Raw genomic sequence first — 27,005 nt, 5'->3', positions numbered from 1 at the left:
GATACTTTGTTCTTTCTGAAGTGCATCTTCTTTTGCATTGTAAAGCAGTGGTAATGGTTAAACAAAAAGGTAATGGTCAAACAAGGGCACCAGAAAGAAGATCCTGGCCACTAGGAAACAGGAGTTTGTTTTTTATTTTTCATTTTAAAGTGGTTCAAAAACAGGTGGGCTGCCAACTTCATAGTGAACCTCAAGGATCATATGGAATTCATTCAGTACAGAATAAATTAATGGCTAGTCATTTGTGCCAGTCCAGAGAATTGGCTTTGTACCCCAGGTCTCCAAGATATTTGTTTCTGTCAAGATCCATCCCACTCATAAGAAATTTCTAAGATTTAGGGTGGACACTAAGGGGTTCTGATTTTACTACTTTCTGTTTTGGTTTTCCACTGTGCAGCATGTCTTTTCCAAGTGCTTTGCCATCATTGCCTGCTCTGTGTTTTCCTAGAACTCATTTGGTTGACCATGGCTCCCACAAGGGTTACTTTCCTGAGGAGCCTGAAGGCTTCTGTTAGTTTCTTCTATAGTTTACTAGCCTGGGTCATCCTGGAGATATCTTCTTTGGTTCCCTGTCCGTGAACTCTTGACTCTGTATTTGGAGTCTACACAGCACATGATCTGACTGTTGGCTGAGACTTTACAGTCTTTGCTTTAATATGTGCACTGTATTCTGGGTTGATGTGAAGCCACTTCTCATTCTATTCTGATTATTCAAAAAAGTACGAAAGCTGCAGTAATGGCACTGCCCACTAGTTCATATCTAGTGCTTCTAGTGGTTCCACTAGTGACATTGGTTTTAATTGGTGGACCTGCCTGATAAACTCCTCCTCACCAGAAGGTTATCAGCATTTCCTTTTGAGGGTCCTATCAGAAGTTCTGCCATTGGGAATTCCCTTCTGCTATCCATCTCCCAAGCGTAAAGTTACTCCAAATACATTCCTTGTGGACTAAGAAGCTGTAGTATGGTCCCTCAGGACACAAGAATGTTGGTTTCCTTCAGGCAGGGAAGTGCATGTCCGTGTGTTCAATCTCAGAGTAGCTTCCTTATCTCTTCATGAATTTGTATATCTGCTGGATCTCAAAAACCTCCTGATAAAGATGGAGAATATGGTGGCCATTTACTATGTTTGTGGATGAGACGGTACAAAGTATCATACGTTGTACAAGGAAAATATGCAACTGTTATCCTTACTGGTGAACAGGGACGGTCTTGGATAGCTTTACATCTCCCGGGATATGAATGGGAGTTTCTAGCCCAACATTGTTCAGAAAGTATGCCAAGAATGAGGTTTCATGGAATAAATTTCTTCATAAGAAGGTCATATTCAGAACTTGTACTGTTGTGATCTTTAAGGTCAGAACATGCTTAAGAAATACTCTTTCTTAGAGACAGAGGTTCCTGTAGGCTTTCCAACTACTGCTACTTTTACACCAGGTCCTTCTCATTTGCAAGAGAGAACATCCAAGTATGATTCTGACTGCTTCATTTCAGTTCAGGCAGATTTGTTTTTCTTTGTGGCAACAGCAGTTACTGACAAGGTGGTAGGTACATACTTTCTCAAAAGGGAAGCCTCTTTCTTCATTCTGCTGTATATGGGGTTGCATACTTTTATTATGAATCCGTTGTCCTGCAAGATTTGAAGTGTTGGTGAGTCCATGTCACAAGTCCTTTAAACAACCAGAAAATGTGCTTCCAGGACCTCTTATGCAACCATGGAAGAGTTTAGTTTGCTTTGTGGATTACTTATGAAGGGCATGATCGCTTTTCATGCCTTTTGAGGTGGTGGACTAGTGGCTGTCCTTGCCCAAGGATGGTGTCCTTTACTTTTAGATCAAGGTGCTCTTGTTGGTTGTCTTCGCTTTCTTTAGGAAGTTGAGTTAACTTTAGGAGAGTGTTCTATAAAATATGTTTTGCATTTGAAACCACAAATTAGAGAGATTGCCTCTAGATGGAACCTTAACTTTGTCTAGTGACTAACTCTTTCTCAGTTTGTACCTATTGTGTCAGCAAAAATCAAATACATGCATTGGAGTACTATTTCTAGTGGCATTTGTGTTGGCCAGGAGAATTTGATTTCTTAGCCCTTTGGCTGTTTGGAATGCAATAATCCATTACGATAGTGTTAATTTGTGAAAAATTCTTAAGTTTCTGAGCATAATGGTTTCAGATTTTACCTTGACTCAGGCTGTCCATGTGGTGGTCTGTTTCCCAGTCTGGGTTAATAGAGTGCAAATTTCTTAAGACATTGAATGTAAGGAGGGCAATCAGATATAACTTTTGTATGGTCCAGTAGAGGCAGACTAAACAGTCTTTGTCCCATGCTAATTATACATAAGGCAGACCAACTTTGTCTGCTTGGAACTGTCCCACTCCTTTTGTTGTGCTAGCCTCTCTCTTTCTTTCAGGGGTGCAGCTGCTTTGGTTGCATGTTTCAGGAGTATCTTCGTAATGGAGATGTACGAGACTGCTGTGTTAACCATTCCACAAGCCTTAGTTGAGGACTACAGGTTTGCTGTTCTGACCTAGAGTAGGCATCGATCGAGTCATCTTCCATGGCTTAGTAGACTAATATACACCTTCTTTCATTTAGTGCCAAGGACTCAGTAGAGATCAGGAATGAACTGCTTAGTTGTGATAACCCATAGCAGATAAGGTTTTGTGTACCTTACTGTTGTTCCAAATTTAGTAAGAAGTGGTTCATCTTTAGTAACCAGTAAGGCTACATTCACCTGTATTTGGACTGCTCAGCACCTAAAACCTTCATATACTAGTTAGTTCCCTCCTTTACTCCCATCACACTTCTCCCAGTGTTCTTCAGTTCTTTGGCACCAAACAAACAATTTGGGAATGAGTAGCATCTCAAGCTGTCTGAAACATTGAGTATGTGAGTTGTTTAGTATGTCTGAGTACTAGTTTCATTCTCTGTTGGGTAATGTAGGCAGAGCTCCATAATAGCTTTCTTGGCATCAACATCAGGTTCCCAAAGTGACTACTCATTAATAAAAATAGTTTGAGGAATTCACACAAAGCTGGATTAACTGTTGGGAGAGGTTAGGAACAGTTATGATCTGTAGGTCAGAATACATTAGTTGACCAGAAATTATGATAAGGTATGTGACAACCTTTATGTATGCATTTAGAACTGCAAAAGGTGACTGGGAGTGGAAAATGACAAAAATGTTAAATGTGGAAAGAAAGGTTTTTTTATTATATTGAGAGGAGGAAAAATAATAATTGTGTTTTTGTGTCATTTTTTAACCAAAGAAAATTAAGGTACCATTTTGACTGGAGAAATTTGCTAGAAGCAAGTAGTGGACAGATAACTATGGCTGGAGATGTCAAAGAATTTGAGAAAAGTGTGGGTGGATAAGAGAAGTGAACTGGGTTGGATTACCATTAAAATGTTAAAGAAATGTTTTATATTTTTTTTGATCATGTTAAACAATATGTGAGATTATTTAGCATGTTTACACTTTGGTTTGGCTTTTGAAAATAAGAGAAGCTGCAGCAGTAGCAGCAGTTCACAAAGGCAAATCAGGGAAAGTATTGAATAGGCCATTTACTCTGTCAACAGTTGCCAGGAAGATCTTCCAACTGCTTTTTTTTCAGACCTTACATTAGAAAATAGTTTAGATAACAATAAATTACTGACTAAATACAAGTATTTTTTATGAGAGGAACTTGCCAAATGCATTTTATTTTTTGCGACTCTACAGATTTGGGTTTGGTAAATTGGTGGTTATGGCCAACAGATTTTAAAAGGTCTTTATAAAGGGTCCATGTCCAAATAACATAGTAGCTACATAACTGATAGAAATGGAAATGAAGAAGTTCTTGAAGAGAATCAAGAAATGAGTATTGAACAGAAGACGGTGAGTAGTGCTAATGGGGTGTCGAGTGAAGTTGGGGTTTCAAGAAGAACATCCTCAAAAGATCTGTTCTGGAGCAGGCCTTCTGTAATGTTTGTCTGGTTTATTATATGGAGTTGAAAATGTAATTAATACATTTGCAGATCATGCAGATTTTGAACACTAATAACAAAGGCATCATTTTGAGAACAAATACAGGTAAACTGATGAGGGGCAGAAAGATTTAATTCAGTGTGACAAAGTATAAGCTGTTTATTTTAGGAGTGAGAATTAGGTGATACGTTACAGGGCTAAAGAAGAGGTGTTAAATGTAACTAGTATGCAAAAATACATATTGATAATGATACTGCCACATTTAAACTTTGCAGTTGTGAGTGAATATGTGGTCAAAAACGTAGGTAGAATTTTAGGTTGTTTTGGGAGGGGTTTGCAGTCTAGAAAAACACATTATATTGTATAGGGCATTTGTGAGAAAATATTTGGAATACTGAGTATTGGTTTGGTGACTGTTTAGAAAAGGGAGATTAAGTGTATTGAATAATTTCAGAAACATATATCTAGTGTGAGTTAATGTAAAAGAAAAGTATAACTAGTGTGAGTAAATGTAAACAAAGTTATGTTTATAATGAGCAGCTAAATGTATTGATACTATATTCAGTAGAGGTCAGAAAGGAAATCAATGATGTGGTTTGGATAAGTAGAAAAAAGAGGCAAGGATAGTGGAAGAAAAGATGCTTTCATTTGAACATGGGTTATGTTATGTTATGTATGGATGTCATTCCATTAAGTGTGAATATGATGTGGCATATACTTCCAGGGCTGCTGCCACTGGATCTTTTCTGTGAAGGCTTTCCTGGCTAAGACTCCAATCACTTCCAGAAAATGTCAAAGCCAAACTTTTAGATCTTCCTCTGCGTAAAGACAATCTCTTTGGTACCCTTTCTGACAATGTTTTCAAAAAATGGAAGAAAGGGATAAACTTATGCAGGGGTTGACGCAACTTTTTCTTTCCTCAGTCCAAAATTACAAACAAATTATACTTCCAAGCCCTTTATTCCAAAAAAAAAACTACTCAGCAGAAAGGCAGAAAAAAAATCCAAAAATAAGTGGCAGGACAACTCCAAATCTGATTCTTAATGAGCCAAATGTCCCTAATTAAAGCCTCCATCTCTCCATCTTGTGACTCCCCCCTTCCCTCACCTCACTTTGTCTATCTAAACTGACCAACAAGCTTTCTGTCAGACTACCATTCTGAAAAGCAGTCACAGTAGGTTCTTGGGTTTTGCAAATCATTCAAAACGCGTCACTCTATATTGGAATTATCTTCCTGTTTAACATACAGTCCCACAAGTACCTCGTTTACCCAGCATCACCATCTGGCTTTTCCTATCATTTTAGACCTTCTAATCTATGGCATAGTAGAACCTGTTCCTCCTGATCAAAAAGGAAATGGCTTGTACTTCAGGTTTTTCCTCATTCCAAGAAAAGGTACCTGAAGACCAGTTGTAGAATTTTATATCCTGAGCAACTTTTTGAAGATTCTAAAATTCAAGAGGTTAATATTTCAAAATCTTTTCTGTTTTTTCTAAAAAAGCTTTTCTGGTTGCCTTAGATCTCAAGAATGCTTACCTTCATATTCGATCCATCCACATCACAGGAAATGTTTACATTTCTGTGTCTTGGGATTATACTTCCAGTTTACTTCTTTGCTTTTTGGGCTTTTCACCTCTCCAAGAGTTTTCACCAGGTGTATAGCCTGTGTCTTAGCATTCTGCAGACTACAAGGTATCCACATATATCTGATTCAAGTCACTTCTCTACAGAAAGTTCTTCAAGGGTTACAGTTCACTGTTAACCTCTTCCAAAATCTAGGTTTCACTCTGAACTTCAGCAAAACCATTCTTCTTGACCCTCCCCCCATTATGTGTTGTTCCTGGGATGCTCTTTCAGCACATCCATAGTGATGGCCTTTGTTCCTCTGGATAAAATTATTTTCTTAAAAGATTACTTTTTATCTGTAACAAAGCTTTTTTTAACCTCAGCAAAAGATATTTGGGTTATGTGGCAGCCACAATACAAATGATTCAATTTGCCAGAGTGTACATACGTTAAATTCAGTGGTAACTAAACTCTGTCTGGGCACAGTACTTGTTAGCTTGTCATTCCTAATTTTTCTGTTTCCTTTTCTTTAGAAAGAACTGTTTTGGCGGATTATTCAGATAAGGACAAACCAAGGAGTCATTTTTCTTATCCCCCTTCTCTACAAAAAGTTTGCATAGATGCTTCAGACAGGGTATGTGAGGTTTGTTCACATAGTTTCAAGATCCAGTGACTTTGGACAAAAGAGACAATATAAACATAAATAACTAAAAGCATTGTTTCTTGCTCTCCAGTCTTCCATCCCTTTTGGTCTCCAGGAACTCTTCATATTCTTGACAGAAAAAATGTAACTGTCAGGTGTACATCAACAAACAGGTACAAAATCTTACCAGCTCTGCAGATTAGTGATTGCTTGGGGCATTGCTATTCATCACGGTATTTTCTTTGAAGCAGTCTACATCTCATCAAACCAGAACAGCTTAACAAGACTACCTGAGCAGAAACAGGGCAGACCCTCACAAATGGATGTGTAGCAGAGAGGTTTTCTAGCAGATTGTCTGCCAGTGGAGTACCCCAGAGATAGATTTTTTTGCCTCCAATTTGGACCATCAATTCAGTATTGTTTTGCTCCAAGACGCCTTGCTAGGAAGTCTGTAGAACAAATGTTTTCTACTTTCCATGGGAAGGGGAATTTATATATTCCTTCCTCCCCTTCCTCTAATACAAAAAGTCTTTTTGAAGACTCAGAAGGACAGTCCCATAATTCTCCTGGTGGACCACCTTTTGGCCAAGACAGTATTGGGGTCTCCCTTTTCTTCCACCTAGCCATGGGCAATTACCACACATTATGCATGGACTTGCTCAGTGCAGAAGGACCATCTAATTCACCTAAATCTGAAGACTGTCGTCTCAGAGTATGGATGATACATTTTTGATACCTTTTAGGCACCTTTATTCAGATAATGTACTGCAGATGATAAAGGAGGCTTGGAAACCTGGAATTAGAAAATCATCCAATTCAGACCATCAAGAAAATCTATTACTCCTCCTTGGGACCTAAATTGTGTTCATGAGAAATTGATCTTACCTTTTGAACCTATTTCTTCAGCTTCCTTAAAATATTGTGTGTGGAAAACATTTTGGCTTGTAGTGTTAACCTCTGCTAAAAGGGTCTCAGAGTTACAAGCTCTTGCGAATAATCCATCTTTTCTTGTTTTTCATCAGGGCAGGGTGTCACTTAAAAAAAGGGTATTCAGCCTTTATGCTTAAAGTGGTTACTGAATGACTCTGATTATGTTCATTCACTTTCCTGCATTTTTTCCTTGCCCTCAAAGGAATGCTCATTTACTCAGTGTATATAGACAAAAATTTTATTGGATAAGACCAAAGAGATAAGAATATTTGATCAATTGTTTATGTTCATTGAGGGTAAAAAAAAAAGCAAGATCTTTCACTGTCAAAACAGACTATTTCTAGATGGATTTATCTTGCTATTTCTTTCTGCTACTACTTCCATGGCAAATCTGTCCAGGGGCATATTTAAACTCATTCTACAAGGACTGTAACTTTTTCAAGGGCTTTCTTCAATGGGCCTTACTCCAAATCTTTATTAGAGGGAGCTACTTGATGTTCATCGTGTTTCACTGTTGCAGTCATTACACTTGGGGGTTATCCTGCTGGCAGGCGACCCGCAGTCGGCCCGAGTTCCAAAGTCTTGGTCCGGTGTTGGTTGATGTCGCCTCTTCCCTGACGTCAGTGCACCAGGGGTATAAAAGCTGCAACCGACACCATTTTCTTCAGTCTTTCTTGCCGTGCGGTGCCCGAAGCAAAAGCAGTTCGCAAGTGCCGGTCGGTCTACTCCTGAGATTTTCAAAATTGAATTTCAGAACCGAAGTCTTCAATAAAGCTAAGTACCTCATTGGGGAAACTTTTTCTTGCTCCAGACCAATGTCAGTAAAAGTTAATAGTTGTATTTCTTGTGGGAAGCAAATACCTCATAAGGACTTTCACTCTTACTGCATTCCTTGCCTAGGCCCTGACCACGACGTTACTAGTTGTCGGTTTTGTGCTAGATTCAATAAATGCACTATTAAATGTCGGTTTGATTTTGCTTTACATTATTTTGGACGAAGATTTAATTATATAATGCCGTCAGAACAACCGACGACCGGAATGTATAAAAAACACAAAGACAAAGAAAAAGACAGGCATCCGAGGTCCAAAACCGACGACGAAGCCTCTTCTAGGCCAGTCGCCGGTTCTCAGTGAGGTGCTTTCGCAGCCCCTGACACCCGCTACCTCAGAGCCACAGGCCCTAACCGACAGCCACGTGGAGACACCGAGGCCTGTGGAAACTCAAGGTATTGGGCCTACGGAAACTATACCCTCAGATGGGTCTGGTGCCGCTGAGCAGGTACCGGCTTCTGAGGGTATTTTCAGACCTTCACAGCTTACAATTAAGGCTACTACAGCAGCAAAGGCAAAGTCAAAAACACCATTAAAGATAAGGAAACAAGTGCAGCATTCTCCAGAACAGTCATCCATGCCAAAGAAGCAGATGCTTAAAATGGCCGAAGACCTTATTACTTTAATCAGGGGCTCCCATCCCCCTCCTGACAAAAGGCCTAGGCAAGACACTGATTATGATTCTTCTGATCAGGTTTCCATTTCTTCTGATTCTTCTTCTGATCAGGGCTATTCTCTCCCTCCCTCCCTATGAGGACTCTGATGCTGAAGAGTCCATTCCTTCAACCTCACCGCATGAGGATTATTCTTTTGGGGAAACCCTGCACACCATGAGGGAGCATTTCCATTGGGAGACCCAGGATTACTCAGAATCCAAGAAAAGGCTCAGAGATTTCCTTTTATTTCCTCAGCACAGGCCCCTGACTATCCCTCCTGTGCTTGATATTGTAGATGATGTTTTTTCTGAATCCAGTCTGTCTCCATATTCTTTACCCCCTGCTCCAGTAAAGCCAGACAGGTACTACAGGGTCCCTGACTCTCATAAATTTCTTTATAAAAACCCCGCTGCAGACCCAGAAACAATTTCTCAGGGTCCTAAAGGGGTTAAAGCTTCCACTGCCAAAAATCCTGTCCCCTCAGATAGGGATTCCTGAGCTCTGGACAGATGGGGGAAAAAGTTTACACTTCTGCTACTTTAGCTGTAAGAGCTTTAAACTGTCAGTTTCACATGCTTAAATATCAACAGTATTTCATGTCATTGTTAAAGCAGAAAATGGTTACAAATATAGAAAGTCCTGACAGTAAAGAAGTGCAGGATTTATTGCATGCAGTTGAACAAGTGGGAAAGCAGACTCTGCAATGTGGTTTTGATTCATTAGAGGCTTCTTGTAGAGCCGCAGTTACAGGCTCAGTAATTCAAAGACATGTTTGGTTGAAAGAACAAAGTTTACCTGACCATGTTAAAGTCAAATTATTGGATGCTCCACTACAGCATGATACTTTGCTTGGTGTTAAGGCAGAAGAGTTGTTAAAGAAAATGGAGGATAAAGCAAAGTCAATGCAAATGGTGAAAGATTTCTTACAGGGTCAACCACCTAGATTTAGCAGAAACTGGCCTTCAAAAAATTGGTCCTTTCCAGTGTCAGACAGGCCACAAAGAGGCAGATACAGACGCCCAAGAGGCAGATCTCAGCCACAAGGCTCCTATAGACCTAAACAATGGGGTGCTTCAGCCCCCAAAGGAGGAGAAGACAAATCACAACCTTATATGAAATGGTCACAATGACTTCCCTCTGCAAATGCCAAGCTCTTACCAGTTGACAGCACCCCTAGGGGGAAAGCTAGCACTTTTCTCAAAAAATTGCCACATGATCACCCAAGACCAATGGGTGCTGAATATAGTTTCTCAGGGGTACAGGTTCCACTTCCACACACTTCCAAAACCAAAAGGTAAGCCAAACCTGCCACAAAACCAATGGGCAGAGGCACAAAAACAGATTGCTGCTCTTTTGGATATGGGAGCTATTCAAAAAGTTCCACAAGAAGAACAAGGACAAGGATTTTACATGACTTTTCTTAGTACCCAGAAAAGACAAAGCCTGGAGACTAATACTGGACCTGTCAATCCTGAATACTTTCCTGGATGTTCCAAAATTCATAATGTTAACACTTCAACAACTTCTGCCCATGCTGGGCAAGGAGGCTTGGCTAGTTACTTTGAATCACAAGGAGGCATACCTGCACGTCCCAATCAGACAATCGTGCAGAAGATACCTCAGATTTATAGCAGGCTCAATGCATTACCATTTCTCTGCACTGCCGTTTGACTTATCTACTGCGCCCAGGGTCTTCACAAAATGCCTGGCACCAGTAATTGCATTTTGCAGACAAAAAGGAACTCAAACTTATCCCTACTTGGACGACTGCCTTATTCAAGCAGAGAGCAAGGACATTCTTCTAAAGCACCTGGCGTTTGTAAAAAGATTGCTAATTTGTCTAGGGTGCACAGTAAATGAAAAGAAATCAAAACTAGTGCCCTCTCAAGAGATAATATTCCTGGGTGCAAGCTTAAATACAACTGCCCAGATGGCTTATCTCACGCCAGGCAAACAAAGGCAACTGACTCATTACTTTCAAATGATGGCAACAAAGACCCAGCTCCCTGCAAGAAAAATTCTGCAGGTCCTGGGTTTCATGGCATCCTGCATTCTACTAATTTCATATGCAAAACTGCATATGAGGAAACTACAATGGTATCTAAAAAGTGTTTGGACTCAGTATTGTCACAGCCTAGAGACAATCATAACATTGATTCCCTGCCTACAACAGGAGTTTTGATGGTGCTCCCAGGCCTGTCACTACAACAAGGGACAGCCTTTCACCTTACCTACAGCCAGGCAGACCGTAACAATGGATGCATCGGATTATGCCTGGGGAGCACATATGGCAGGAAAATGTATTCAGGGCACGTGGCCCAAGGAGCAAGTGCATCTTCATATCAATCAAAAAGAGATGATAGCTGTACAGAATGCCCTGACAGCCTTCAAGGACCTAATACATCCAGGACAACTACTAATAAAGACGGACAATACCACAGTTATGTGGTACATAAACAAGCAAGGGGGCACACATTCCTACCCCCTATGCAGACAAGCCATGACTTTGTGGAACACAGCACTGACCTACCAGGTACATCTGCAAGCACAATTCCTGCCAGGAACAAAAAATACACTGGCAGACGAACTAAGCAGAAATCTCATGGATCCTCACGAATGGAAGCTAAATCCACAAGTGTTCAACAAGATAACAAGGAAATGGGGATGCCCAGACACAGATCTTTTTGCCTCCCTTCACAATTGCCAAATACAGAAATTTTGCACAAGGACTTATCACTCTCAAGCATGGAAAGTGGATACTCTATCATTCAGCTGGAAAAACCTGACAGTCTATGCCTTCCCTCCGATGCCTCTTCTCACCAAGGTGCTTCTAAAAGTCAGACGAGAGGCCAAAAATGATACTGATTGCACCAGACTGGCCACGCCAGCACTGGTACCCAATCCTAAAAACTTTGTTCCAAGGCCCACCTTGGCCTCTAGCTCAAATCCCTCATCTTCTGACACAGCAAAACAATAAGATTCTGCACAGTCAACTCAGAACCTTAAACCTGGCAGCATGGCAGATAATGTAGCCACTCAGACTGCACCTCTCTCTAAAGTTGTTATGGATGTAATTTCGGAAGCCAGGAGGCCCAGCACTAGGAAATCTTATGCAGAAAAATGGAAGAGATTCTGTGCTTGGAACCAGGCATAAGGGCTCGACCCACTGGTCCCTAATATACCTCAGATTTTGCAATACCTGACTGAGATCTTGGACAAAGGCCTATCTTTTTCATCTATTAAAATCCATGTCTCTGCCATTTCAGCTCATTACAATACGGATCCTCCTATTTTTTCACATCCTCTACTACGACAGTACCTCAGAGGGGCAAAGCATATAAGACCCCCCCTAGGAAAGCACCTGTACCTACTTGGGACCTCAACTTTGTTTTAGCAAAACTAACACTGCCTCCATTTGAACCAGCCAGCACAGCTGATCTAAAATTCTTGTCATGGAAAACTGCTCTGCTCCTAGCAATAACTTCAGCAAGAACAGTCTCAGAGTTGCAGGCAATGATGGCTGTGGAACCTTTCCTCATTTTTCATCAGGACAGGGTTTCTCTTAGGACAAACCCAACATTCATGCCAAAAGTGGTCTCCAATGTGGCCTTAAACCAAACCATTCATTTACCTACTTTGTACCCAAATCCCCAGAATAAAGGGGAAAGACTTCTGCACGCTTATGATATACACAGGCAGCTACGATTTTACTTGGACAAAACAAAAGCTTTCAGAAAAACTGAGCAACTGTTTGTAGCTTATGCTGCAGGATCACAAGGAAATCCTATTACAAAGCAGACAGTCTCCAAATAGATAAGACACTGCATCCGCTTCTGTTATGCACAACATGGCAAATCTGTGCCTAAGGGCATTAGGCCTCATTCTACCAGAGCCGCAGCCACTTCAGCAGCTTTCCTCAGAGGGATACCAACCAAAGACATATTAGAAGCTGCAACCTGGAGCTCAGTGCACACTTTTACCAAGCACTACCACCTACCTCTCTACTCCAAATCCAGAGCAGGCTTTGCCACTGCAGTTCTGCAGGGCTTGTTAGCCTCGCCAAATCCAATTTAGACCCAGCCACCCAATCTCAGCTTTGGGATTCTACCCAAGTGTAATGACTGCAGCAGTGAAACACGATGAACATAGTACAGTTGTGTACCTACCATAAATGTAGATGTTCGAGTGTATTCACTGTTGCAGTCCAGGTTACCCACCCACCATCCCCCTTTTCTTTGCTGGGACTTTTCTGTACTTTTCAACTCTATACAACCTATGTGGTGTATTTGCTTGTAGATGAAGGAAATGTTTATAGTAATATATGCATGGTTTTTGGCATATTTTTATCTTTTCAGCCTTCCTATCTGGGGGCACCTGTCATCTGGGGCAAGAAAAACTGAAGAAAATGGCGTTGGTTGCAACTTTTATACCTTTGGCGCACTGACGTCAGGGAAGAGGAGACAGCAACCGACGCCGGACCAAGACTTTGGAACTCGGGCCGACTGCGGGTCGCCTGCCAGCAGGATAACCCAAGTGTAATGACTGCAACAGTGAATACATTCGAACATCTACATTTATGGTAGGTACACAACTGTACTTTCTTCTATTCACAACTTTACCAAGCACTATAAAATTGTTGCTTTTCTAAAGCCAGAAATGGGTTTGTAAGAATCGTACTTCATTAGTTACCGGACTCCAGGACTCTCTCTTACCTCTTTTTAGTCCAAATAAAAGATTTGAGAATTTTTGTCTGATTCTCCTTACCCTGTCCATAATTTATGGTCCTATAATAAAACATTGGCTCCACATGATTTGGTCATATTGAATATTGTTACTGTGACAACCCCAACCCATGTAAAATGGGGGAAAAGGGGTTTGAAAATTACAATTAATGCTGCTAACAAGCTAGTTTAAATCTTGGTATAGAGATCTCAAGTAAGAAATATTTGGTTCATGATTGTAGCATATATGTCTTTATTAAGATTTTGCATTACCAAACAGTGGACCTCATTACAAGATATATTTATGTATGTTAGTTTATAATACAAACCTGTTTAAAATACTTATAAACTTCCAAATTCAAGAAAAAAATTGCAAACTGATTAACTACTTGCAAAACTGTTTTCAAATCGTATTTGTATGAAACTGTTACTGTTGTGTGTATCTTTTTTCCTCTATAGATTTCATTCTGACTTGGAACCCCTAATCTAAATCTGCATATCAGAACTTGCTAAAAGACTGTTCATTTGGATACAGTCATGATTATTTTGTGTTTGTCTATGCTTTTTTTTTTTTTTTCCCCACCGTTATCTTCTACATTTTTAAATCATATTTAAAATTCCATTATTCATCTGTGGTTTACTCTTAATATATTGTATATTCAGTCAGTGAAAATGGTTATTTATGTATTAGATTGTTTGGTAATATTGTAATATAAAATATTTTTGACAAAAAGTAAATTTAGAAGATGTTTCAATCAACCTTTTAAATGTTTTGCAGGTCTTTTTATTTTTGGAGTGATTATTTAGGGGATGAAATAATTCTAAACATCCTGGTGTCATTTAGAACAGTGACAGCTAAGTCATTTATGCTTAAGCTAAATGAGTTATTGTACACAGCATACGTTTATGTCTCGTAAAATGCTGCATTCCTTTAGTAAGAGAAGCAGTGATCAAAATTCCTACTCATGTTTTTAATCTATTTTTTCCATAGGCATTACTGGCAGTGATTATATTAATGCCAACTACATTGATGGCTACCGTAAGCAGAATGCCTACATTGCTACTCAGGGTCCTCTGTCAGAAACATTTGGAGATTTCTGGCGAATGGTGTGGGAACAAAGATCTGCAACTGTTGTGATGATGACAAAATTGGAGGAGAAGTCTCGGGTAGGAAATTATTTTCTCATTGAACGTTTACTGGCATGTGTAGATGTGGAAAATTGAAAAGCTAATGCTGTCTCCATAGTTGTAAGCAGTCAGAGTGACAATTGTTAGATTTCTTGGTCAGTATTTGTCAAAGTCTAGTGCCTGCTTTTTCTTTTATTGTTGCTACAGCTTTGTACACTGTAGCAATGGCTGAAATGCAGTGAACCAGCACTGCACACACCTTCAGCATTGTACCTTCCTTGTTCAGTTAGTGTACACTATATCCTGTCCCTAGAGAACTGATGGAGTACATACTTTTGAGGCTAAACTAAGTGTACATTTTACAGTTCCTTTTCATTCTGCTTCCCTTTAAATGTGCCACTTTCTGCTGACTCAGTAGTGAGACCACTATTACTGTTAATGCTCTTTCTTAGCCAGCAATATGCTTCTTAAGTTTGCGGTTAATCATTGTTATTCTTAAGTGACAAATTATGGTGTACTTTCTTTGCTACCAAATCGCTAGGCTTCTAGTAACATACTCGCCACATTTTATTTACTTATTTGTTTATTTTTGCAGGTGATCTCTGTCTCCATTTTCTTACAATTATGATCTAACAGTATATACTTCCTTTTTATAGGTTCATAGGTTCATAGATTAGTACTAGGCTAACTGTCCTTGCGAGCCATTTTAAGCCTAGCCAGTTATCCCTTGTGAGACTCAAACCCTGCACCTTGTGTATATAAGGCAAACACCTTAACCATTAGGCCACCCTCCCACCCATCTTATCTAACTGTTGACTTGGTGGTTTCCCCACTCTTACACTGTATTGGTCTAATAAGCTAATGTTACCTTTTATCACTGGCCCTAGGGATTTATTAGTATGTCTGCATTCAGAACCAAAGTCCAGTCATGATGAAATGGCATGGAACTGTTATGTCATGTCCTAAAGCAAAACTTCAGAGTTTACCAAATACCAGAAATTAAAACTGCATAGAGGCAGGTCAGGTTGGAAATAACATACCTAGTAAGGGCAGAGATATTGACATTGGGCTATCCTTCAAGTATGACTTCTGAAAAAAAGAAAATAGTGTAGATCTGTACTGCATGAGTAGAGATAGCACAGGTGTACACAGATGACCTGGGGAACTACAGTGAAAACTGTGCACATAGGGTTTACTTACCATTACAGAGATCCTAAGATGGAATGACATTAAGGGTGGAGTACCCCAGAGATAGATTTTTTTGCCTACAATTTGGACCATCAATTCAGTATTGTTTTGCTCCAAGACGCCTTGCTAGGAAGTCTGTAGAATAAATATTTTCTACTTTCCATGGGAAGGGGAATTTATATATTCCTTCCTCCCCTTCCTCTAATACAAAAAGTCTTTTTGAAGACTCAGAAGGACAGTCCCATAATTCTCCTGGTGGACCACCTTTTGGCCAAGACAGTATTGGGGTCTCCCTTTTCTTCCACCTAGCCATGGGCAATTACCACACATTATGCATGGACTTGCTCAGTGGTTACATAACAACAATGCAATTTCCATAGGTCTACAGAGACATCTGAGGGACACAGCTTTTTGTCACAAAGGAATTGCTTCATATTGAGGTTGTCCTATGGTTTAAGCAGGACTGAAGGAATCTTTAGTGCATCTGATCAGTTAGAGAGTAAAGTGGACATTCCAGTACCAGTGCAACAACATGTGTTCTCCCGTGACACCACTGATAAGAATCAGTAAGATGGATTTTGAAGTAAGAAGTAAGTTATGATGGACAACCTGTGGCATGCATTCCCTCAGACTTCTTGCTTTCGTCTTCTGCACTCATATATAAAATGTTCTGATAAGCAAGTGTTTGGCTACCAGGGTGTCTTAGACATCTGATACTTTTGCCACACGATCACAATATGAAGTTCGTACTGAAGAGGATTTTCTTAGCATTAATGATTGGAGATGTAGTTTTCTATGTTAAATAATGTACAAAGTACATTGTTTGGCAAACCCATGTACAGTAGAGACGTGTGTACTATATTATCCAATGCAGCATGCTGCTATTCTCCCGCAGGCCCATTTTGGTGGAATGATCTTTAAAGATCTGCAAGCTGTCATTGCATTCTGATAGCAGCTCATTTGGCATGGGTTGTGTTGCCTTTCCATCCATGTACTCTTCCCACAAGCAGCACAGTTAACCTATCCCTTAACCATTACCACAGTACATGTACTCTACAGTCTTCTCAAGGGGTAAAAATTGCAATATTTTTAAATATAACTATCCACAAGAAATCGTCAATAATAAAGTAATGGAAACCCAAAACCAAAAAGCAGTCATAAGTCATCATTAGCGTTTTCGTTCCTTCTTTAATTCAAATGGAACTTCATCACTTTAAAGCATCACATTCATAGCACACTACTTTTAAAACCTAGCCCACCAATCACAGTTAACTGTGTTACAATTTTAATCGATTCTTAAAGAGATCCACACCAAAAAGACATATAGTCCAATTCTTAAAAATACTTATTTTTTTAAGTGTTTTATATAAAAATAATTTACAAATACTAAGTTAGCCCTGAAGTTTAGTATACTGGTCACTGAAATCCTGTCATTTATACCTGGGGGTTGTGTGGAATTTAATAAAATCTGCCAGTAAACTTCCTTGGACTCAAGAAAAGCTGACCAGTTACCTTTCCTTCAAACTTCAATCCACCTTTTCCAAAAGGCAGAATATACATTTATTGAAATTTTCTTGCCAATGTATAGTTATGCTGATAAATTTTTAGTTTTAAGATCTTTTTTGTTTTATTTATATAAAAGGCTGGACATGCAGACACGTGGCTGCATTATTTTTAAATGATTTTCCAATGTGCAGTTTCTTTTCATGTTATAACTCTTGCTTAAGGCTTTGTCAGTGTCAGATGTAGCTCACAATATCACCAAGCCTCTCTTTTGTCATATGCTCTGTGTTAGGAATCTGATAGCTCAAGAGCCATCTAGAAGTTAACCACACAGCAGGTTACTTCCCTCTGGGGCAGCTGACCTTCCTGACTTAATACTTGGCATAAGTTTGTTGTTACCAATCCAGTCCTCAGTGTTGGCTCTGAAGTTAGTGAGGGAGGTACTTTGTTCATTGTGCAGAGGATGTCAATTCCCAAGGCAGAGAAGGTGCTGGATGAGAGAAGTATCACCTCAGCAATTGTATTAGACCTTACAGTGGAGGTATTTAGTCATTGGATTATGTGTTTGGTTTATGAAGGTGGAGAAAACCAAAAAGCAGTGTCTTTCAGAGCACAAAATGCTAAGCAAAGGTCGTTTCTCAAGAGCCTGCATGAGATTAGTGGGATTTTTAAATGTTGGGAATAACCTGCGTGACTTAAACTGGATTTTTTTTTTTTTTTACTTAGGAATCTTGAGGCCCTTTCAAGTTGTAAAAACTGCTTAGATATGTACATTCAAAAAATGGACATTGTATTTAATGAGAGTTTTAGTAAGGGAGGAGTATAGCAGGACAATAACAAGGACCAGGGCATTCTTCTTTCTAACCAAAACAAAGACAGGTTGGTTAAAAGAGAGTTCGTTGTTTACATAGGAACCTAGGTGTCTAATAAGAGAGTCTGTTTTTAGGGAGGATGCCAACAGTGTGATATTAGGAGGGTGCAGGGGTTTTACAGAGGATAACTGTGCTGAACTTTGTAACATTTAAGGTAAACCTGTGGCTAACACACCAGATCTCGGTCTGATTCAGACATTTCTAGATGATATGGGTTTCATGTGAGCTCTCAGCTCATTTGCTGTCCATTGGAAAAATAAGGGTTAGCACTGAGACTGGAGGTTTTGCTTGTGTTGTCTGCATGGGAAATGGTGTCAAAGGCCTAGCCAAAATCAGGGTAGGGAGTGCAAATAGTCTGGCTTTACTGCATGTTCTCCTTATCAAAGAAATTGATTAAGATGAGTAGACATGATCTCCATTTAACAAATCCAATGTAATTATGTTCAGTGATTTGGAGGTTACCTGTGTCAATGTCAGTTACCTGAAATTGTTTCCATTTTTATTCCACCATTGTCTTTCTAACAGAGACCATAAGCTGGTTTCATATTGTTTTATTTCTTTATAAACATAATATGCTGATTGCTGTTCCCTTAATATTTGAAGTCTCTTGTTGTGTGTGTGTGTGTGTGTGTGTGTGTGTGTGTGTGTGTGTGTGTGTGTGTGTGTGTGTGTTTGTGTGTGTTGGGGAGTGGTTTTGGCAGGGGTAGTTGCAGCCATTAAGCTAGTGTGATGGGACCCATCTGGTTCACTGTCACAGAAAAGTTGGACATCACTGATGTAGGTGCTGTACAGTGTTGCCAATTGACTTGCAGTGAGAGTTGCAGTGGAAGATAGTCTTTAGAGATGGGTTGTCTGTCCATGCACAAGTCTTACCTTATGGGCAGCATAGTGTCAAGTTGAACAGGTAAGTAGTACTTAGGCCACAGGACTGAGGTCTCCATGGTGTCTTGAGTAGACTAGTTCCAGCACTAGACAACCTAGGCATTCGCCTACAGCCCGCTGGTTGGGAGGTGCCCCTCTGGCCAAGGGAAGACTGCCATAAAATTTACTTGTTAATAAATAAATAAATTAAATTTTTTTCTTTAAGGGCGTTCATTCTTCTTTAAGAACCCCCTCTGCATCAGCGTGTCTCTGCGTTCGTCGACGCACACACCTGTTGCTGCTTCCGTCTTCACAAGTGGAATTTAAATACAAATGTTCCTTCCTCTTACTTCTGGATATTGTTTACTTGCTTTTGCCATGCTGAATTAAATGAACGCATGAATGTCCACAAATTGTGAGCTTCAAGGGAAGAGAAATTTATTGCTGCTCATGCTAAATCTGTTTTCAATGTGCAATTGTTTTGTTTAGCAAATGGTCATTACTGTTTGTGCTGTAAAATTTGAAAGCATTCTTAGTAGTGAATCATGAAGTACAGTGGATTAGCAAGGAGGAAGTAAGGATAGCTATGAAGAGAATGAAGAATGGAAAGGCTGTTGGCCCAGGAAGCATGGAGGTGTTTAGATGAAATGGCAGTGGAGTTTTTAACCAGATTGTTTAATGAAATCTTGGAAAGTGTGAGGATGCCTGAGGAATGGAGAAAAAGTGTTTTGGTACCGATTTTTAAGAATAAGGGTGATGTGCAGAGCTGTAGTAACTACAGAGAGATTCAATTGATCAGTTTCAGCATGAAGCTTTGGAAAAGAGTAGTGGAAGCAAGGTTAAGAAGGGACGTGATGATTAGTGATCAGCAGTATGGTTTCATGCTGGGAAAGAGCACTACAGATGCGATGTTTGCTCTGAGAGTGTTGATGGAAAAGTACAGAGAATGTCAGAAGGAGTTGCATTGTGTTTTTGTAGACTTAGAGAAAGCATATGACAGGGTGCCTAGAGAGGAGTTGTGTTTTTTTATGAGAAAGTCAGGAGTGTCAGAGAAGTATGTGAGAGTGGTACAGGATATGTACGAGGGTAGTGTGACAGTGGTGAGGTCTGCGGTGGGAGTGACAGATGCATTTAAGGTGGAGGTGGGGGTTACATCAAGGATCAGCTCTGAGCCCTTTCTTATTTGCAATGGTGATGGACAGGTTGACAGACGAGATCAGACAGGAGTCCCCGTGGACTATGATGTTTGCAGATGACATTGTGATCTGTAGTGAGAGTAGGGAGCAGGTGGAGGAGACCCTGGAGAGATGGAGATATGCTCTAGAGAGAAGAGGAATGAAGGTCAGCAGGAATAATACATAATATATGTGTGTAAATGAGAGGGAGGATAGAGGAATGGTGAGGATGCAAGGAGTAGAGGTGACGAAGGTGGATGAGTTTAAATACTTAGTCAATAATTCAGAGTAACGGTGAGTGTGGAAGAGAGGTGAAGAAGAGAGTACAGGCGGGATGGAGTGGGTGGAGAAGAGTGTCAGGAGTGATTTGTGACAGACAAGTACCTGTAAGAGTGAAAGGGAAGGTCTACAAGAGGGTAGTGAGACCAGCTATGTTATATGGGTTGGAGACAGTGGCATTGACAAAAAGGCAGGAGTTTGAGCTGGATGTGGCAGAATTAAAGATGTTAAGATTTGCACTGGGTGTGACGAGGGTGGACAGGATTAGGAATAAGTATATTAGAGGGTCAGCCCAGGTTGGAAGGTTTGGAGACAAAGCCAGAGAGGCACGATTACGATGGTTTGGACATGTGCTGAGGAGGGAATCTGAGTATATTGGGAAAAAGATGCTAAGGATGAAGCTACCAGGTAACAGGAAAAGAGGAAGGCCTAAGATAAGGTTTAAGAATGTGGTGAGAAAGGATATGCAGGTGGTTGGTGTGACAGAGCAAGATGCAGAGGACAGGAAGAAATGGAAACAGGTGATCTGCTGTGGCGACCCCTAATGGGAACAGCTGAAAGATGATGATGATGATTAGTAGCACAAAAGGTAGCATTCTTGCTTTTGATGCAGAAGGGTGTGGGTTCTACTACCATACCATGTAGATGGATTGCTAATACTGTGTTGTACTTTAAGGGTGGGTGGGTTGCAGACCTTGGTGCGTCCTACTTTGGGTGGGTGGGTTGCTTGGATGAGATGTGTAGCAACAATGAAACAGTTGTTAGTTTGCCTTCCTTTCCCTATTGCAATATTACAAGCTTACCATTTTTTAATGTAACCTAGGCAATTTATTCTTCAAGGGCAGCAGGCACTGAATTTGTAGATGAAATACTGAAATATAAAGTTCTTTGCTAGCAGCAACCTCTTCATCAGTTACAAATCTCTTTGATGTGGAATTCAGATGACTTTTACTTCTGCAGAGATTGTGCATACTGACTGATAGTGAGTGGCATTTTATGGTTGAAATGTTCTGAAATGGGCACTTTTGTCATTATTGGTTCATACATATTGTTTCATTGCTTACTGGAAAAATGTTTAAAACTACACATTTAAAAAAATTCTAACAAGTGGTACTGTGTTATACAAGGAATGTCATTTAATACAATCAGGAAGGTGACTCAAAGAAAACACACATATCTGCATGGTCCTAAAAATGTGTGCAAGGGGCCTATGGTTTGAAAATAGCCAAAGGTAAACTTTATCTGCCACTGGCTAGATGCATTTTCTTTGAATTTGGGTTTAAATGCCATTTCAATGAATGTATGTTTCAAGGGCAGAGAAGTTTACTGTTAATGCTAAGTCTGTTTTCATTGTGAGACCATATTGTTTTGTTTAGCATGTGCCTATCAATGTTTGTATTATGAAGTTTAAAATAAACATTTTGAATTAAATCCAAATATCTGTAATCATTGTAGAAGTAAAGAAGAAAATTAATATGTGCACTGACAGGTTTGAGCAGTGTTTATGATAACTGGGGAGAAATAAATAGCCAAGTAATGTGGCACTGGAATGGCTGGGGGGGAGGTTGATTTGTGTGTCGGGGGCCCCAGTACATTACACTGCCTAGGGCCCCATTTTGACCATGATCTGGCTTTTGTCTTGAGGAACATTTTACAGAAAGAAAAGAAGGAAAAAAGAATTTTCAGAGAGAAAGAGAGTCTTCTGTGAGTTAGACAGCACCATTCTAGGCTAAAGCAGGGTAGAACAGTTTGTAGGTTCATAGGTAAGTACTATGCGTGTTGCCCTTGTTGGCCAATTTAAGCCTAGCCAATTTCCCTTTTTGTGCTCGAAATAACCTGTCCCATGTGGTTATAGAGAGGCCTTATCCGTCCCATGGTTGAAAATTATATATTATCTCTAATAAGAATAACTGGGATCATACCATAGATAATGTTTGTGGACCCATGCATGGGATAAAGCATTTAGGAGCTGTGTCTGTCCATTAGTAGTACAGGGGGCAGCCATGGGGTAAATTTTCTGTTTCTCATCCATATATCTTAAGTTTTGATTGAATATGGACAGGAATGAAATTTGTTTTATGTGGATGGGGAGTCTGTTCCACAGTGGTGGAAGGTATCCTTTGTGAGATGCACCTGTCCTTCCAAATCATTCTGTTGATGTTGCAGAAGAGGTTTAGATCCCTAGAATGAGTATTTCAGATGCCGTCTGACTTGCTGATGTTCAGTAAATCCATCAGTAATTGGTCGGAGGATGCTTTGTATGCCAGACACAGGTCACCTCTTAGCAGTCTATAGGATACGGAGTATAGTGACAGCGCTTTGAGTTTTCTAAAGACGTTACTGAATATTATTCAGCGTTAATAACAAATTGCTAAATTACACAGTTTTTTTCAGGAAGAATGTCAGCCATTGTCATGTGACAGTGATAGTTAAAGCAGAAGATTAGACTTGTTCTTAAGGGAGTGTGGCTTTGTGGAGTGTACTGTGTAAGTATAGTCAGCAGTCCAAATAAATGCCTTACAGGATCTAGCTCTGACTGGAATTATACAGCATAGGAGTACCACAGTTCACCAACTTGGACAGGTGACAGGAAGGAAGTTGTTTTACAGATTTTCTCTAGTATAACTGCATTTCAGTTACTGTATGTCCATATTGTATCTTTAAGCTTTACATTTTTCTCTGTCGTATAAAACTGCTTATTTTGTAACAAGCTTTTCTGCCCAGGCCTCCACTGAAAAGGGGCTACTGCAGTCAACAAAGGAAATAAGTTTTGAAGGCTGCACACAAAGAGTAACAGCACTAGACTTATTCCATTAAGAGAATCTTGTTGCGCTGACAAGCATGAGGTTTGATTACATTTTAGCAGCTGCATTTAGACCTTTGTAGTTTCTTTTTCTAGATCATATGAGGTATGCAGCTTCTTATAAAAACAACTGTAAATGTATAGTTAGTCTAGTAAGATACACCAGGCTTTTAATTTATTAATTGCAATGTTAAGTGGCAAGAAATTTATTTGAAATATGTTTATAGAAAAAAGCCCAAAAGTCATTGTATTCTGTTCTTTTAAATGATGAGTTATCCCATCGATATTCCCTGTTTTATACGAGTGTCTAAACATTTATTTTATTTTTGACTATTTCTAGATCAAGTGCGATCAGTATTGGCCAGGCCGTGGCACGGAAACATATGGAATGATTCAGGTCACATTGTTGGATACAATCGAACTAGCCACTTTCTGTGTTCGTACATTCTGCCTTCATAAGGTGAGTAATATTTTTTTGTTGTTTCTCAGAATTACTAGGTACTGAGTTGTGGTAGTTTTTATTTTGGCCCATGTAATAAACTTAATTCAGTTTGTGCATGGTTTTGTCATGTCATACAGTAGTCCCACAAAAATGTTCCACGCCTTGCTTTAAAATGTTTCATGCCTTGTTTAACTATACAGTCTCATTGTAGTATGCTGTGTGTAACAGTCTGTTCATGTTTTTGTAATTTGACTTATTGTATGTCCCTTATCCAAAATTCCACTGAGCTCTTGTTCTAAAGGTTTAAATTTCAGCAGCTGTGTAGCACACAGTCTCACTGTGGTCAGATGTTTCTACTGTTTCTAAGTTATGCAGTTTTGAATGCATGCTGTTTGTATTCACACTTTATTCAGCTGTTTGTTTCTGGAGGTAATGTGTGTTGCATTACCGGTGCCCTGTGCATAGTCGATGTGTCCTCTGTTCTTTGACGTGCCATTCAGCCCTTTTGCTGTTAGCCGTTTGCAAACAGTCATGAAGGGGTTTATCCCACAGGCTTAGTAACATACTGGTGATCCATTTGTCAGTGGCTTTAGGGTGTGGCTTCCTAGGAGCACTGGTTTTACATACAGGCAATAGAATTTACTGTTTTATTACAAACCATGTAGTCTATCACCATGATTCCTGTCAGTGGCTCTTAGATCTACTGTTCTGCAGTATTCGTGAACCACAGTCCCACCATTATCAGCCTTCTGTTCCTCACTATAAATGTATACTTACTGTTTTGCATGCACAAAGCCCCTCTTTAGGGAGTTCTATGGCTCTAGTAGGTGCCATTCTATTGCACTGGGCTTAGCACTCAGTCTAAGCAAAATTCCTGTTCCATTGTAGTAATTCTTTGGTGTTAAGTTTTAAGGTAAACCATTGTGCTACCATATTATGTATGTTAATTCACTGCAGATGATTTACAATCCTGAAAACCCCTACATTCCTGCTGAGAGCAACTCTCTGTTTCTCAGTTCTGATCTGTAGTGTTCTGCAAGAACCATATTCAGATCACATTTTTTTACTTTTAGGACATACAGCTGTACTGTTGTCCGCAGTCAAGCCCAGTTTTTAAGTTGTCCTACCAAGCTTGTAATGCATACTGTCAGTAGGTTTCTTTCCTGTGTTCTAAGAGGCTAGAAACTTTCTGGGAAAAGAGGTGCTTCACTTTGGAATATGGCTTCTTTGATTAGTGCAGGTTCAGTGAACCATTGTCTTAGGATTCCGGAGCACTCCACAGGAGCTGCAAATTCATGGTGCATGCCCTAAGGCTGGAAAGCCATGTGCTGTGTTATATAAACAAAATTGCTTCCTGTTACCTAATAAGACCTGGAATAATATCAGGATCTCAAATATATATGATACTGTTTTGAAATAATGTCCTATAAAAGAGAAAGTTATGCAGATACAATCTCTACCCCTCAGTTAGAAACCCTTTTACATTGCTCCAACCATTGTACTTACTGGAATGTTCCACCAAGACAGTTTAGGTCAAACCTAAGGTGTCATTCTTGAGTTATCCTGTAATTGTTACAGTATTACTCAAGTGTAATTATAGTGTTGCATTGTAACATTTCTCCTGTACAATGTATCAGTACTGGTTGTATCAGAAGTGTATTTCATTGCAGTATGGCATTCGTTCACTGACTGGTCCTGCAATAGTTCTTTTGTTATATTAACCACAGCATGCCACTCTGTGTTACATGTTATTGGATGCACCTGGTTGTAATATTTGGCTGTATTTCATTGTTATATAAAGCCTGTAGTTGAAAAAAATTCCATTTTTTGCTTTAAAAAGCTTACTGTCACTGGCAAATTAGTGGCAAATCATTAAAGACTGACGTTAGAAAATAATGATAGACATTTAAGTTTCAGACATCTTACCCTTCAGAAAATTCATGCGAATGTAAAACCTGTTATTCTGTCAACTTTTTAAGTTTGTAAGAGCAATATTTAAAATGTGTCCCTATTTTTGGGCCTTTCTCCCGCTTTTATTTATGGCTTTATTCAAATTTCTTGCTCTAAGAAGTTGAGAGGTATGGATGTGATAAGTGTGACAGCAAGCTCAATGCAGGAGAATGTTGCTGTCATTTAATGTGTATATAAATGGATTTCTTCTGCAGTTTTGAAGGAGGAGAAGTGTCCAGGATGCTTTACTTTCCCAACAGTCCTGCATAGCAGGGCCGTTGTCAAACCTAAACATAACTGGGTAGAATTTTAGTTGTGATGTTTTGTTGATATGTCATAATAATCTGATAGAAAGTGTGTTAAAAAACACTAGATTTGTTTACCAGTTTCTTGTGCTGTTTTTCCCCAATAATTTTATTGCATAGAATGGTTCAACTGAGAAGAGAGAGGTTCGACACTTCCAGTTCACTGCATGGCCAGACCATGGAGTTCCTGAGTATCCAACACCATTTCTGGCTTTCCTACGAAGGGTTAAAACATGTAACCCTCCTGATGCTGGACCCATTATTGTACACTGCAGGTATGTATGCAGAGCTCAGCATGAAAATTATACAGTTACGAAGAAGCTGGTTCCCACTGTAAGGAAAGTACGTGCAGGTCACTATCTAATTTCTGTTTGGTGCAAAGGGTTAGTTAGTGTAACTGAATTGCATAGTTAAGCCACATGATGAAGTTGGTCTCAGAGATGAAATGTACAAAAATGGAATTAAAATAGTCTGTTTATGGATTGGACATGCTGCTTTGAAAAGAATGAGAAGTAGATGTTCTTCGTGTTTCACTGTTGCAGTCATCACCTGTAGGGCTATCCCTGCTGTGGTAGCCCTTGGCTGGCCCGATTACCAGAGTCAATGTTTCTGTGCACCAGCTGCTGATGCCTGTAGTCTGACGTCAGGTCATCAGTACTGTAAAGCAAGCCAGCCAATGTCATTACATCCATCTTTTTTGCCATGGAGCCCATAGCAGAAGCAGTTCGCATGAATGCTGGTCATTCGCTAGGAGAAGTTGAATTTCAGCAGAAAACGTCTAAAGCTAAGTACCCCATTGGGGAAACCTTTTTTCTTGCTCTAACCGATGTCCAAAAAAGTTAACAATTGTCTCACCTGTGGAAAGCAGATCCCACACCAAGACTTTCATTCGTACTGTATTACTTGTTTAGGCCCAGACCACAACGTCCCTCATTGTCGGTTCTGTGCCCTCTATAATGCCAGAACCATTTGCCGTAGAGCTCTTTTTGTAGACAATTATTTTCGTATTCTGTCTTCAAATTCCAATATGGCGTCTTGTCAGTCAACAATTTGTCGATATTCCGAAAAAGCGTAAAGATAGAGACAGACCACACCAGGCTAAGCCTTCCGACGACGCTACCGCTAAGCAAGTCTTCAGTTCTCTGGAATTCTGTGAGGCACTTTCGCAGCCCCTGATGCCCAACTTG

At 39.8% G+C, this 27,005-nt stretch overlaps 1 protein-coding gene across 32 annotated transcripts in view; it reads left to right on the top strand.

Moving 5' to 3' along the window:
* The window catches only part of LOC122787386 (receptor-type tyrosine-protein phosphatase S-like), a 3,272,784-nt gene that overhangs the window by 3,050,783 nt on the left and 194,996 nt on the right, over positions 1 to 27,005 (top strand). For all 32 annotated transcript variants that reach the window (XM_044054059.1, XM_044054057.1, XM_044054056.1 and 29 more), the window contains 3 exons: positions 14,304 to 14,479; positions 23,462 to 23,581; positions 25,939 to 26,093. In XM_044054059.1, coding sequence (XP_043909994.1) covers positions 14,304 to 14,479; positions 23,462 to 23,581; positions 25,939 to 26,093 — 451 coding nt within the window. The remainder of the gene's footprint in view (positions 1 to 14,303; positions 14,480 to 23,461; positions 23,582 to 25,938; positions 26,094 to 27,005) is intronic.

This window comes from Protopterus annectens, chromosome 13.part0 (genome assembly GCF_019279795.1).
Source record: "Protopterus annectens isolate FY-2018-M chromosome 13.part0, PAN1.0, whole genome shotgun sequence".
Lineage (NCBI taxonomy): Eukaryota > Metazoa > Chordata > Ceratodontiformes > Protopteridae > Protopterus > Protopterus annectens.
The sequence above is the reverse complement of the archived record's forward strand: the minus strand, read 5'-3'. Positions and strand labels throughout refer to the sequence as shown.